The sequence below is a fragment of the Myiozetetes cayanensis genome, unplaced genomic scaffold (genome assembly GCF_022539395.1).
Source record: "Myiozetetes cayanensis isolate MyiCay16 unplaced genomic scaffold, myiCay2020 scf18, whole genome shotgun sequence".
NCBI classification, from domain to species: Eukaryota; Metazoa; Chordata; class Aves; order Passeriformes; family Tyrannidae; genus Myiozetetes; species Myiozetetes cayanensis.
In genome coordinates this window covers 347,237-362,105 of record NW_026087389.1, presented here as the reverse complement: position 1 = coordinate 362,105, position 14,869 = coordinate 347,237, and the positions used below count along the sequence as shown (strand labels likewise).

At 50.7% G+C, this 14,869-nt stretch overlaps 1 protein-coding gene across 1 annotated transcript in view; it reads right to left on the bottom strand.

Annotated features, from left to right (window-relative positions):
- PLXND1 (plexin D1) overlaps window positions 1-14,869 on the bottom strand; it is an 86,202-nt gene that overhangs the window by 35,466 nt on the left and 35,867 nt on the right. Inside the window, exons 10-18 of the mRNA XM_050313275.1 lie at window positions 13,399-13,499; window positions 12,596-12,725; window positions 11,907-12,081; window positions 10,320-10,428; window positions 9,277-9,379; window positions 6,256-6,360; window positions 4,513-4,602; window positions 3,577-3,670; window positions 1,092-1,255 (exon numbers count right to left, since the gene is read on the bottom strand). Coding sequence (XP_050169232.1) covers window positions 1,092-1,255; window positions 3,577-3,670; window positions 4,513-4,602; window positions 6,256-6,360; window positions 9,277-9,379; window positions 10,320-10,428; window positions 11,907-12,081; window positions 12,596-12,725; window positions 13,399-13,499 — 1,071 coding nt within the window. The remainder of the gene's footprint in view (window positions 1-1,091; window positions 1,256-3,576; window positions 3,671-4,512; window positions 4,603-6,255; window positions 6,361-9,276; window positions 9,380-10,319; window positions 10,429-11,906; window positions 12,082-12,595; window positions 12,726-13,398; window positions 13,500-14,869) is intronic.

Genomic DNA, 14,869 nt, shown 5'->3' with positions numbered 1-14,869 from the left:
TTTACCAGCCACTATTTGCTAAGGAAACAGTGACAGAGTCGGTGACACTCTGCAACCTGAACTGTGGTTTCCTTCCATTATTTTCTGGCGAGTGCTGGTAACACTTGAGGAGTGTGGGGAAGGACAGGCTCAGGGGGAGCACTGCTCTCCCACGGTGACAAGAGGGAAGCAGCAGCAATGGGGATCCTGCAGCCCCTCTGTGCAGTGTTACAGCACCTGGATCACCACATGCCTCCTCCCTAAGAGCAGAAATCCCATATACTTGCCAATTCTGATGTTCACATCCTTGCCAGTTCTGATGTTTTGCATCTCCAGCTTCTCTTTTTCTAGGGACCCCATTTTAAGATCTGGTCTATGTATTTTCTTTGCTACTTGTCAGGGATCAGTTTGTTGGCTCCTACCATACCTCTAAGCAGAGCCCCAGATCCAAAGGCCCCCAACAAACATTCATTTAACTAAAATTTAAGTAAAATCCACTTCAAAATGCATGATGCCCAAAGGTCCCTCTGCCATTGTTAAATCACAGCATAACTGCAGAACACATGTGCTTGAAGACAGGGATCACAATCACATTTCAGCCATGCTCCATTAAATGCTTTCCTGATAAGGATCCTTCAACCAACCCTACATATCTTTCTTGCTTTTAACAACCCTAGGAACTCTGAGGCATTTGAATTGTGATGCTGTTATGTTTCCCACTAACACAATGAAGATTGAATCCTGTCAGTAGCAAGATGTCCTCGGCACTAGGTGACTCAACAGCATAGAAAGTCAGTGAATAATTCATTGCTGGTCTTGACCCTGTCCCGTGCAAGGGACAATTCTTGGATCCTCCTCTGTCCCACCTGGGACAGGGTGGCTGGCCCCACCCCATAGCACCACCCCCCATGCCACACCACGCCACGCCACGCCACACCACGCCACGTCATGCCACGTCACGCCACGCCATGCCACGCCATGCCATGCCACGCCACGCCACACCACACCACACCACGCCATGCCACACACCACACCACACCACGCCACGCCACGCCATGCCACACACCACACCACACCACACCACACCGTGCCATATTGCCTTTGGGTCTTACCTTCCTAATCTCAGGAGCAGGGCAGACATCAGAGACCTGGGGGGGCTCGGTGTGCAGCCTGCAGCTGGAGCTGCTCTCGCTCCAGAGGCAGCGGTGCCCCAGGTCCTCCCTCCCCAGGCACTGGGAGCAGTCAGCACTGCCGGTTGCACAGTTGTACACCTCCACTGAACCACCAGAGACAACAGAAAACATGAGCTCCATTTCACAGCTTTACTTAGCCTGAGGCAGTCAAACACTCAAACCCCTGCCACCTCCACCCCCCCGTTACATTAATCCCACTAACATCTGAAATCCAGCGGAGGAGCAGAGCGCTTGGCTGCCATCCTGCAGATTTCCCAGAAGGCCTGGGTGCTTGTTCTCACTGCAATATAATTTAGCGCTTTCTTTTCCTTTTCATTCCCCTTGAAAAATAAACACACCCAAACTTGAATCTTTTTGTCAATTTATGCTACACATTTCCAACTCTCAGCATCCACATGGGAAGCTCCTTGGCAAAGCTGGCTCCTTCCTGCCAGCAAAGCAATCACATTGCTTCCACACCGACAAAAATTGAGTGATTTGTACTTTGTGCAGTGTTTACAGTTCCCTTCCCTCCCCCTGTGACCATGGGCCCCTTTCATTGACTTCTCCCTTCAGATCTGCTCAGCTCAACTTCCACATCTTTTTCCTACACCGCCTTCACCTCTCCATTAGCTGGTGCCCTGGGTTACATTTCCTCTCTAGCCTAAAGACTTCTGCCACTGGAGTGTGGGTATCCGCTGAGATAACAGCCAGAAACGCTCAGGAAGCATGCCTTTCACACCCTTTTCCCCAGAGGAGACTTTGCAGGAGAACATAAAACACAGAAACAGTCACATTTGGCACTTCTGCTCACGGGAGCATCTCAAGGCACTTCACAAGCACCTAATGAGTCCCTCAGCGCCAACACTGCCGTGCCGTGCTAACAAAACTGCACCAGCACCAACATCCTGCCTGTGCCACGCCAAAGTAACAACACCAGTGCTGAGGGGCTCTCCTATTCTCCACAAAGAAAAAGTTTAGTCCACCTTGCCTGCAGTCCCCCCCAAGGAGTTACACTGGGTGGTTTTCCACCCAACAGCAGAGCTTGTATTCCTTCAGTGGACTATCAAAACAATAAAAGCTAATAAATATTGAAATAATAAACACCAATATCTGTGATTTCACTAAAGGGGCTATAAAAGATGCCCACATTTATAACCGGCCTGGCAGATCTCTGTCCCTGATGCAAGGCAGCCTCTCTATCGTGACTCACACCAGCCTGAATAAGGCAAGGAGCCAGAGCAGCCTAAGGGTCCCACAGGAACTCCAAATATTCTGGTCAATTCAGATGGATGAAAACACGGCGTGTGTAAGTGAGCTCCTTCTTCGCGCAAGAGAAGGGGGAATTCCACTATGCTCTTTCCGCTGTGGTTCCTGCTCCCAGCACCACCCACACAGAGAACTGTCTCCTGCATATCCAAAATGCAGTCTCCTGCCCCAGTCCTCAGGATTACTACTGTATCTCAAAATTATGGACACTATCTTCTTTCTGCAGGGAAGCCACATGTCATGCCTGCCCATGTTAGTATTTCCAGGTATTTTCACTTTGCAAGACAATCCTCCTTCATACACAGGGATTTACCACAGGGAAACATTTTTATCCTGGTAAGTGTCTGTTGGTGTTTGTAACTCTCTCCCTGTTACAGCCATTCTCCAAAGGAAGCCTGCCTTCAGGCTCTCCTTCTCCTCTGCACCTCGGGTAAATCAGCCCCTTCTGCCATAACTGCTGACACTGTCAAGAGGGGAAGGAGCCTGCGAATACTGCCTCCAAGCAGAGCCCACGGCAAGGGGCACAGCCAAACCGCTGGCTACACAGTGAGCCTGGCTTCTTGACCGGTCCACTGGGTTTGTCCTGCCTGGGCACCTCATGTGAGTACGCTCTGAGTCTGACTGACTGACTGCCTTCCTCGGTTTGCTCGTGTAGCAAGGGCTTTTTTGGGAATCCAAGCATTCTTCCCAGAGAGCAGGCCATGAATGGAATGTATTTAGAGATTTTATTGTTTCTCAACACAGAAGGCAAAAAGAGGACTCAGTTTTCACAGTGTGTGGAACCTTGATGCCATACTTCTGCGAGAGCTAAGGGAAGAGCCCTGCCCCAGCTCTTTTCTCCTCTGGGAGGAATTCCTCCTCGGCCCTGGGGGTACCCCACATCCCTGCTGTGACCAAGAGCTGCCTGCACTCACAGACAGGGCTTGACCTTCCCTGGCTGTAACTGGGATGTCATGGGTGCCCATCTGGGCTCCGGGCTCACATTCACAGGGAGCAACTCTGGCTAAGTATGCTTTCTGCACGTGCCTGAGAGAAGGAACTGAGCTGTGCCCAGCAGAGCCATGGTCTCTACCCGTTACCCATAAACTCTGCCTGGGTTTGAGAGTCATTCAAGCTGACCAGATGAGAGAAGCATAAACATATTTTCAACCCAGACCTGTCATCATCTCTGGACTGTCAATAAATCTGTCTGGTCTGTCCTTCAGCTGGAGGTTCACTGGGAATTGATGGCTTTTTTCTGATGTGTGAAGCTGCACATAGAAAACAAACAAACACTTAGGAAATTTAGTAAAATAGAAGGTCTCATACCCCACACTACATGGATTAACCTTCCTTGTGAGGGTTCTCTGACCACTGCTTCCCCAGGCACGAGAGTGTCATCTTTAGCAGAAGGAGTGGGATGGCTGTTTTGTTTTAATCATTTTGCTGAAGTCCCAGCAAAGGGCACCAGGACATAGCACACGCCACAGTGAGAGCAGAGCCCTGGCTTGCTGCTATTTTTAGCAGAAACAGACAGGAAAATGAACAGCCTGGCCTGTCTGTGCATTCTCAGTGCTGGCTGCAATACAGGTGACATGATGGGAAAGTGTTCCTCTCCAGTTTCCACTTGCAATATTCCCACTGGTGGAAGCCCAAACAATTGCTGCATTTTGGAGGTGCAGTCTGCCCTCTGACAACCACACACAGTTCTCCAATGAGCAGCACAGCATTTTCTGAGGCCAATTCCTCATTCAAAATAAAAGCTACAGAAATAGCAACCCTGAAAGGTGGCCAAATTTTTTGCCTGAACTGAACTCTTCCCATTTAGAAAGGTAAACAAGCAGCTCCTTCCCAAGCCCTAGGGGAGCAGGGGTCAAAGCCACTGCGGATCCCCACAGAGCTGGGAACACAACACCCCTGATGCATGAGTGCCCTGCCAGCATTGGTGCACACAGAGAGCCTCTTGCTGGAGGAGGTGAACCCAGGAGGGGAGGGAAGAGGGTAAGCAGTGTCCCACTGATGAGTGGGAGGTTGGCAGTGAGACCCTCCCTGTTCTTGGACCTGATCCTCACCATGGGAGAAGCAGGGCTGGCAGCCTCACCCCCCGACTCACCAGCACATGCACACACTCCACAGCGGAGGAGTTCACCCACCGGGCTTCAAATGTCCTGTCTGTCCCAAAATGGCACTCCAGAGCTGTCTCCTGGGAGAGGAAAGACAAGGGCAGAACAGCTGCAGCAAATTTTTGCGCAGTTCTCCATCTGTCATCCGATAAGCAGGTATTGTGCCCCACCTTCGTTCTGCTGTCGGTACCTGAACTGTGTCCAAGTCAAACAGGAGATCAGAACCCAACACAAAACATGCGGACCAGGAGCTGTGCTTTGTGTCCTAAGCCACTTTGTGCAAACCAGCCCAAACCAGCCTGTGATTTGGGCTCAAAGTCACCTTCCTCCTCCCCCCAACAACTACATAGAGCAAATCTCTAATTCAGATGAGGACCCAGCCGGAAGCATGTTTCAAAGACAGATTTCTGTGCTGTTTTCCTGATAACACAAGGATGATATCCTGCCCCAAGTTACTGCTGTGCCCCCATCCTGCAGGAAAAAATCCTCTCTCCAAGAAGGTTGATGCTCCACCAGTACTGAGGTCTAACTACTCTTTGAAAACTAGCACATCTGATAAAAGACATGAAAGGAAGCACCAGACTCCAGACAGAGAGCTGCTGGCTCAGCAAACACAGAGGCAGAATCTCGCCCAGTGCATCGCCTGCACCCAGGCAGTTCTGGCTCTGCAGGCTGCCCATACCCATGGCCTTGCCCCTGACAGGGAGTGCCTACGTTGCAGAAAAGCCACGTCTCCAAAGCTCCCAGTTCCAGAAGCATTCATGAGCTCCTGTGGAGAGGGAAGGAAAAGGAATCCCAGCTGGCATTCCAGGATAGGGAGCAGAAGGAAGCCAGAGTGCCAGAGCCCCTCCAGCTGCCCCAGAGCAGAGGTGGTGTGGCCCCTTTCCTGCTGACTCCATTTCCTATGGGTTCCGTGCGGTATTGCTTCCTCCTCAGCCACCTCCAGCATCCAGAGAGGAAGAAGGATTTCTAGTTCTATTTTGCTGATTGTGGATGGCACATCCTCGTTCCCAGAGGCCAGAGTTGTGAAGGAAAAGACCACCCAATCTTGGTGGGAGGGTCCACTCTGCCCCTGCACCAAGGGCAGAAAGTGTGGTGGGAGCAGTGCCTCCACAGCCCCTGGCAGCAGCCCTCAGTACCCTGGCACCCCAGAACAGCTCCACCAGTACTTCCAAAACTCTTCTCCCCTGCAGAACAAGAAGCTGCCCGGCTGCCCAGTGTGCTGGAATCATCCACAGAGGCACAGCAAACCCAGCCCCATGGGCCCTGCTGAACTGACCCAAAATGACTCAGGGTAGCTTTCTACAAATACCAGTGCTTACTCAAGCATTTTCCCACTAACCAGCCTCTCTGTCCCAAATTCCTCTGGTTCCTTCTGGTGTGCAGCGTGCCTCCACTCCCGCTTTTCACTGTTACATCTTGCATGTCAGAAAATTTCAGAGAAAGCACTTTTTCACACCAAACAAGCTCTGCACTGACGACCTGAAGTTACGTTAAACCATGTTTCCATGCTGTACTCAACCCCGTGGCTCCACCAGCACAGCCTCCCTGCGCCCAGTTCGGGGCTGTGTCCTTCATTCCTCAGTGTGGGCACTGGGGCAGGGCTGGCACGTGGTGCCAGGAGAGCGCAACACCGGCACACTTGGCAGTGGAGTAAACACCCACAAGGGAACTGGGAGTTTTATTTCTCCCAAACACCCGAACCTTCCCAATCCCTCCAGGAACTCCTTTACCTTAGAGAAAGTTGCATTGGCCAGTGAGATCGTGATGTCCCGAGATACTCCTGTGGGTATTGGCTCCAAAGGGGCAGGTACAATTCGAGGACAGTCAATTTTCTTCTGTTAGGTACAAAAACAAGGAAAAAAGAGGTTAGTTGGGTGCGTGCCGAGCATCCTCAGTGACAAGAGAAAAGGACACATCAGGGCCCTTGGTAAGACTCATTTCACTGGGAACCAGGTACTACCAGGTGCACAGCAACTTCGTATCCACGCCTCAGCTGCTGCTCCGGCAGTGACAGCTGGAGTGACACTGAAGGGAGCCACTGCCACCTCCAATGGCAGATCCACCAGTGTGACCCTCTCCCGCCTGCTGGAAGCCACGTCCCATCCACTGCATCGCGCACTCCTGCCAGCCCCCTTGCAGAGCCTGTGTTCCAGGGTCCCCATCCTGCTTGGCAGCACCACAGGGCACAAGGGTCTCACGTGTGTGTAGAGGGGTACACTGAGCCACAGTGGATCCAGTGAGGGGCCTGCACTAGTAGGGTAGCTGCAATGAAAGGCTTAAATGAAGCTGAAAAATGATTTTAAGAGGACGTCTGTCCCCCTACTTTTGTTCTCATTTTAAATTGATGTCTCAGACACTGGGGCTGACTCAGAATTCCAGCCCGTTTGACAAGCCTGTCCTGTTCTCTCATGAGATGTAAATCACACTGCAAAGCTACAGTAAGAATGAAGTCAGCTTCTCTGTGGCCCCAGGGTACATCCAGAGTAATGACTGTGACAGTGGAGCCATTGGGGTAAAAGACAACAAAATACTTGCTCCATTATGCAGAATCATTTGCAGCAGGCAAGATTTCCTCTCGTTTGTATTAAAAGTTACCCCACTGCAGCTCCACTGATGCCAGTGCTGCTGCTTCTGCTCCAAGGAGAGGTCAAGCCTGCCCTCCCAGCACCAGAATGCCTGTCCAGACACACCCCTGGGGCCGGACACATCATAGAATCAAAGAATTAACTGGGTTGGAAGAGACCTCTGATCCCATCCCTGGGACCAGACACACAGCAAGTAGGAGGTTTCTCTCCTGCCCTCCCTAGACCTACCTAGGGGTCAGGGAACTACCTGGAAGTGCCTGTTTGCCTGTGGACAACATGCTTTGCTTCTGTCAGGACACTCATCTTACCAAGCACAGTTGGTGCCACCTAAACAAGGAGATTAAATAACAGAGATGCATGTGATAAGGGAAGCAAAACAAAGCACGGGGGAGAAATTTCAGTCCCAAGCTTCTTCCAGGGGAATCAAAAGCATTAAAATAAAACCAGCAGGGCTACAAGAAAATTCATGCAAAACCTCCCATGGTCTGGTGTGTCCTTGCACGTCACTGGAGCTGGCACAGCTTCCCAGAGAAATACACTTTAGAGGACTGAAGAACTTGTTGTCTTGCAGCTCCTTCTCCTGCTGTTCACCAGCAACCAGAAATAAAGCTTCCAGCTAACGATACCCTTTGTGTCTGGATCAGGGCAAAGAGGCTGAATGTTTAAGATGCTGTGGATGGAACTGGTCTGACGCTGCTTTCCCAGCAGAGTTGTGCTCAGGTGCAGTCATGCCAGCAACGGTTTGTTTACTTAAAGCTCCGACTACACCGTGTTTCCCAGGCTACAGAGCACCTCATCCTGCAGCTGCTCACAGAGATCAGCAGAGAGAAAACAGAAACATGCCCAACCAGGTGAGCATCCAGCCCAACTGTACCTCTGCAGTAGGAGATCCGAGACGATAAAGTCAGTCCTCTGCTGACCTTGGACTAACCCAGGGCAGTCCCCAGCCAGCCCACAGCCCTAATACCACTGCTGGAACTGACACCCCCGACCCCCTGCCCCGAGCAGCAGTGCCAGTGCCTGGCAGCACAATCAGCATGAGAACTCACAGGCCTAGTAGCCTGGCATGTGCCAGACCTGCGGCATAGTTCCCTGTGCCCTAGCACAGGACAGACACCCCACAGGAGCAACTGTCACAATGGTTTTCAAGTGCCCAGCACCTGTCCAGACAGCCAGAGAAAACACCAGACACTGAAACCTGGGAAGTGGACAAAGCAGAACATGCTTCCCTAAAACACCTGGGTATGCACAGGGAGGCACAGCTGATGCTGCCATGCCATCCTGCATTGCTGGGAGCTGCCACTCAGCACAGACTTTTCCATTCCCATTTCCCAGAGATTTACACTAGACATGATCACATGGAGCTGCAGTGTGGTGACTCCAGCTCCATCCCCACTCCCATTACCTGTGCTCACAGCTACCCACCTCCCCTACCACTGCAGAGGAGTGGATGCCACACCTGGCCCAAGGGTCAGCCCAGGGCTAAAGGTGGGACATCTGACACAGGGCCAAACTCCTCCCAGTGACAAGCATAGGGAGCACTGGAAGAGCGGAGCCAAGAACAGAGCACCAGTGCTAAAGCGATATTCAATTTACAGTGTAAAAGCTTGGCTTGGATCTACAGCAGATTGATTGCTAAAAAGCCAATTTTATTTAAATTAACTTCAATTTAAATTTCAGAAGCAGAAACACACTGAGCCTCAGTTATTAAAGCTACAGTTTGGAAAGGGGAGATTTTCTCCTACAGACAAGCATCACCAGTGGTGCTCCAGCATGTTATTAACATAGAGCAACCACAAGTCAGAGCCTAGGGAATGGTGGAGTAGGGCTGCGTTTCTCATACTGAAACCCAGGCAGCCCACAATGTGAAGAAGCAGCAGCATTGCTCCAGATATGAGAGGTGATGGAGAGCCAAGGGACAGAGCCCACTGAGGCACCAGGACAGCTGAATGCTTTAGCCAGTGTGCTGGCTTCCTCCCACACACACCTCGGCACAGCACAGCACAGCACGGCGCAGCTGCAGCTCTACCTGCCTGCACACATCACTCTCCTGGACACCAGGTGAGGAGGGTGCCCCAACTCCAGCTGGGCACGAGCTGTGGTCAGCAAGTGGTAGCCGCTGATGGAGGAGGCTCAGAGCCTGAGCAGCAGTTTCATGGGCCTCACCTTCATCTGCAGCGCGCTGACACACTGTGAGTGGTTGGAGACGCAGGTGTAGGTGGAGGGGCACCAATGACACTTCCACCTGGCTGAGAGGCAGCTGGTACACCTGGAATGGCAAAGGCATGGTGAGAAAAGCAGAGTTTAAGCTGCTCAGAGAAGCCACACCTAGGCCCTGCAATGCATCTTCACACAGTTCAGTCTACAATGGTGCCCCAAAAAACCCATAACAGGTCCTTAATTTCCCTGTCCTCCTCTCCCTGGGAGCCAGCAGGGGATGTAGGCAGAGCCCATCACCCCCAGACATCATCTCCCTGCTCCAGGCCACAGCAGCCCAGGAGCCACTCTCCCCTGCTGAGCGTAAAATGCTTTTCTGCCAAAAACCCTCCTTCCCTCCATCCGTCTCTCCAGGGAGCCAGGCAGGTCAAGGCCTGATGAAGGCTTTCCTGTTTGCACAGGCATGGAAGTGCCAGCAGGCAGGACACAGGGTCCCTGCAGTCTGGCCCTGCTGTTACACTCCTGAGAGGAGGATGAATTTTGGTAGGTGGCACCAGAGTCCCCCTCCAGCCCATCCTGCTGATGGAGGTATGTGGCTGCTCCCACCCAGGGCTGGAAGGGGCAAAGGAGAATGTCCTTCCCTTCCCCAGTGCCTCACAGATGCTCCCAAGGATCGCTGGGGAGGCTGGTTCTGATGATGAAGGGTTAACAGAACAAGCTTTATATAAAAATATTATTCATATTTAAAAGAAGCCCAACATGTCCAGATGGCTTGAGATGGTCTGAGGACACTCCTCTGAAAATCCCTGGTATTGCATCCCCCAAAATTCTGCCAAATCCTGCCCAGGCCCCCAGCCACCCACCAGCAGGGGCTGTGCTCTCCCATTAACCCCACACAGGGAGACCCTCGTCCAGCTGTGTGCTGGCACCCACCCCTCTTCAAACCACCCCAGCTGCCTCCGGTACCACCTCCGGTACCACCTCCGGTACCACCCAAGTGCTGCCACCACCTGCCTGTGGGGCCCCGCTGCCTGCACACCGGGGTCACTTACGCTCTCTTTGGGTAAATGTTTCCAGTCCTTTTGCAATCATAGATGGTGAAATTGGCCTGGATAATGTTTTTGCTGTTGACCCGGAGAGCAGTTTCAACAACCACATGGTCTGAAAAAATCAAGCCAAAGAATATTGGGTTGCAAGAGCCCCTCACTCACGCTTCACAACAAAACAGTAGACAAGACAGACCCTTGGGAAAACAAGGGCTATATCTCCTTTGTTTTCCCTAGGGCTTCCTCCGAGCTGCATTTCAGAGCTTGGACCAGCCATTTTTTGTCCTCTGATTTTCAGCTCTTCCTTCCTAAATCAGTGCTTTACACCACCCTCACAGGAAAGAACATTGTGACTTTCAGCACAAAATTCCAGCTTGTTGTGCAAGTGTTAATTAGCAGAGTTAATAACTGTCTTCATGTACAGTTGGTGCTAAATTATATTTTAAAAAAATGTGGTAATTTAAACATGTTAGTTATCATGTTTTAAAACCCTGCTCACTTTCCCCATGACAACAAACACTCAGAGGAAAGTGGAAATCCCTTTTTTGGTTGCTCAAGATGCCATACTACCTTCCCTCCCCCCGAAATTGCTTAATTTTTTTTCTTTGCAATTTTGCCATATAAGCACCAGGGAGAAGAGACAATGCCTCTTTCAGAATATGGACAATAAATCAGCGCACTGGATTCCAGAAATTCATTTGGACATTGCTGTAACCAACAATACAGAGCAGTTAATGATCTCCCATTCTTTGGATAGCTGGGGAGAAAAACAACGCAGCTTTACAAATGGGCCTAGGAAAAGTGGGATTTTCAAAAGGACTGTCTAATTCTCTCTCTACTGAAGTCAGCCATCTTCAATAGCGCATTCAGTCCAGGCTCAAAGGACGAAAATTTAACAAGCACTCAAGTCCGGAATGAAGCACTGAACTTCTCTGAAGGCACTATGAGAGGGGCCGACTCATTGCTAAGTGGTTGGTCTCAGATCTGTCAGCTCAGCCTACTGCAACTTCATCCACATCCTTCATCCGCTTGCCGCTCCGCAGGCAGCCCCGTGGAGACTTGAGACAGGCATCCCTTTGGTACCACCAGAAACCAGGGGACACTGGAAACCTCCATCTGGCTTTTCATTTCAAAAAGGGGACTAAGAGTTCCTGACCTCTTTTAGGCACCCACTTGCTCTTTTTCCAGAGCTTCTCCTGAAAGGCAGTACGTGTTGCAGAGAGAAATTAAACAAAGCAATTGAAAATATCAATATAGGGAGCAACATTATTTGCCCAAGGCCAAAACATTTTTGGCTTAGTACTTACTAAATCTAAAGCAAAAACTCAAATCAGATAAAACTAAGTCCATTAACTGGCATTTAAATTCTGATGTTTAAAGCAAAAATGGATAGATTTGAAATACTGTCACTTTGTGTAAAGATGGTGGAACTCCTACACTTCAGTCATACGCCTTGTAAAAGAGAAGTAGCTTTGGGCTTTTCTTTCCTGTATGCAGTATCTGCATATACAAATGGAAAAAGAAATAAAGTCCATTAAAAATTATGTCCACAAAAGTGGTTAGAAGGAACCCAGTTTGCTTGCCTCTACATACCTTGGTCATCAGGAAATGCTGGATATTTCTCACGTGGAAGCAAACTGCAATAAATAAATTGGTTTACATAATCTCCAGCAACTCTGGCTACCGTGTGGATGTTGTTTCCATAGTCACATGAAATATTTGTTCCATTCAGGTTTGGGATAGTTCCATTTATTTGTATTATCAGGGCCTATATTAGACAAAAAAATCAGTTACTATGTCAGAAAACTACATTTAGAATTTTTCAACTTTTTAGATGCTTTTCAGAGGTAACGACTCCAAAACAAATGCACAGACAGGGTCTGTCTTTAAACAAAAAATATTTTGATGAAGACATTAAAAGTATAATTAAAATAGTTAAAAATAGCAACAACACAAAACCAGAAAACGAGTTGACTCAGCCATCTGCAGCTGATCATCTGTGTTTGAAATTCTGCTACCCTCCCTTGTGTGTTTGGTGCAACAGCTCTAGGTCCTGTTTGCCTACAGGCATCCAGCCAGCTCGAGGGTGCAGGAGGTCACCCCCAGCCCTCTGAGAGCCTTTGCCTGACACAGCAGCTCAGCAGAGCATCCTCCTGACCCCCACGTGAGCCTTGTGGAGCCATGCTCTCTGCTGCAAGAGATGGGAAGTTACCCGCCCTGAGAGCAGGGAACGGCTCTACGGACACTGCAGGTGATTGATTTATTATTGGCTTCAGACGCACCGGGTTCTCTTTGTCAATATTGATCTCAGGCTCCAGGATGGTCATGGAGGGGCACTGCTGCACTCCTTCACTCACACTCGCCCAGAAGTTGGCCCCTGTGGAGTTGGTGCACTCATGCTGCAAAGAACACCTGCAACAAACAGGGGAACAGCTGATGGTTGATGAGTTTTAAAATAGGTGATAAAAATGTTGAATTCCTTGTGAGGGAAGATCCTGAGAAAATCCTGTGTCTGTATCTGTTTTCTCCATCCATGCAGCTAAGCCTCAATGTTTGCTGCTATATTTAAAGTGTGTGCTTGCCACGATAAGAGCACGTGCTCCCACAGCACCAGCGCAGCACCAGGATTGAGGGAGGCAGAAGAAGGCCAGGCTTAACCCAGACTGAGGAAGAGGAGGTGACATTCTGTCCAACACCTTCAGTTTGCAAACGTGGAATCTAATTCTGAATATCCTTTTCTGAGTATGATTGCCTTTTACTCATAGATGAGAACTGCAGGGGCAAAAGCTGGTCTTTCACAGGGTGTGGGCTCTCCCAGTCCAACAGTTGGATGCTGGCAAGGGATTCTCTGCACAGGCAGCTGCCTGCAGTGTGACAATGCAGCTACAGTGAAGTCCTGGCTCTGAAGAGCATTCCAACCCTTGGGGCCAGATGCAATTGTTTTTAACAGCATGCATTTCATAAGGAATGGACAAAGACTTCTGGCAGCGTGACTGCGAGGAAATACAAAAGACACCAGAAGTTCTTGCCCGGACTTGAGAGCCAAAGGACATGCTGAAGCGCACCAGGACACGGCTGGTCCTACCTGGTCTCCATCGTGCACCACCCGCAGTAGGCGTCAGCGGCGGCCAGGCACTCCGTGCACGTCGAGTACTGGCTGCAGGCAGCCACCTTCACCCGCGTCATCTGCATGACAACAGCACCACTGCTTCCAAATGTTTTACAGCACCACAGGAACACCTGCCCAACTGGAACGTGGCTGTAGTATCAGTACAGCCACGTGTAGCTGGGGATGAGACACCAGTGCCTCGGGCTGTGACACCCCTCAGCCTGGAGCACATTCACCGAGCAGCAGTGGGAGCAGACCCTGGCACCACTTGGAGGTGGTTGCTGTGCCACAGCCACCCGGTGTGGGGACCAGCCCGGACAGCCACCTGCTGCCCACTGGAGGCCTCCAGAGCCTGTCCCAGGGCAGGGAGGACACCCAAGGGTTCGGGTGCCCCACAGCGTGTGCAGCCGGCTGGGCTGGGCCGAGCTGAGCTGAGTTGTGCTGAGTGGAGTTGATCTGGGCTGAGCTGGGCTGCCCCCTTCCAGTCAGCACCATGGCAGAAGCCATGTGATGGCCAGGCTACGGAGACTAGCACTGCACCTTTCAGAGGTGTCAAAGGAGGTGGTTTCACAGCTTGCTCCTCCCTGTGAAAAGACCTGCAGAAAGCTCCTTTCCAGGCAGAGCCCAGTGCTCTCTGACTATTTACACAACAATCAGAAAGCAGCACCACTCTAGAAACCTTGATTTGTAAAGAAATCAAAGTACCTCTGGGGGCTCGCTTGGCAGGAGCAGTTGGGGAGAAAGCATGTGTTGGTTTCTGCTTTCTCCTCCTTTGATCTCTGAACAATTGGAAAGGAAATCTGAGTGGTTTGGTACAGCAGAGACTGGAAATGTGAGGTGCCAAGAACTCTGAGGTCCCACCAGGCAAGCGCACCGTGGACCCTTGAGCTCCTTTGGCCAGACCCCTACATCACCTACAGCACCTTGCTGCTCCCTGGCCCTGTGGGGCTCAGCAACCCCACCCCAACCCTGTCAAGTCCTGTGAAGCTTCCCAGGATGCTAATTCCACCCAAAAAAAATTAACTCATCTGATTTATTGGAAAAGAAGCAGTCAGAGGAGGCACCACAAGAATCACACTGGGTGTTTGATCAGCCTGAGTAGGGAGCACAGCCCAGCTGAGGGCTGAGACAGTTGGAGGCATCCTGGGAGGGGTCTGTGAAATGATAATGACCATTCTGCACAGAATTAGGGCTTGGAAAACACAAATGCAACATGTAACATTTGTGGCTGTGCATCTGTTTTGACAGATTAAAATGTAATTCAGGACAAACCACCAGCGCCTATAGCACTCAGCTCTCATCTTCCTCCTCTGTTCACTTGACGGAGATGAGATCGTCTGTCTGTACCTGCTGCGGTTTCTCCAAGGTCTCTATGGAGCACTCCTGCTGAGTGCTGAGCAGAAACCACCCCAGGGACCACTTCTGACAGACAGACTTTTTGTCTGCA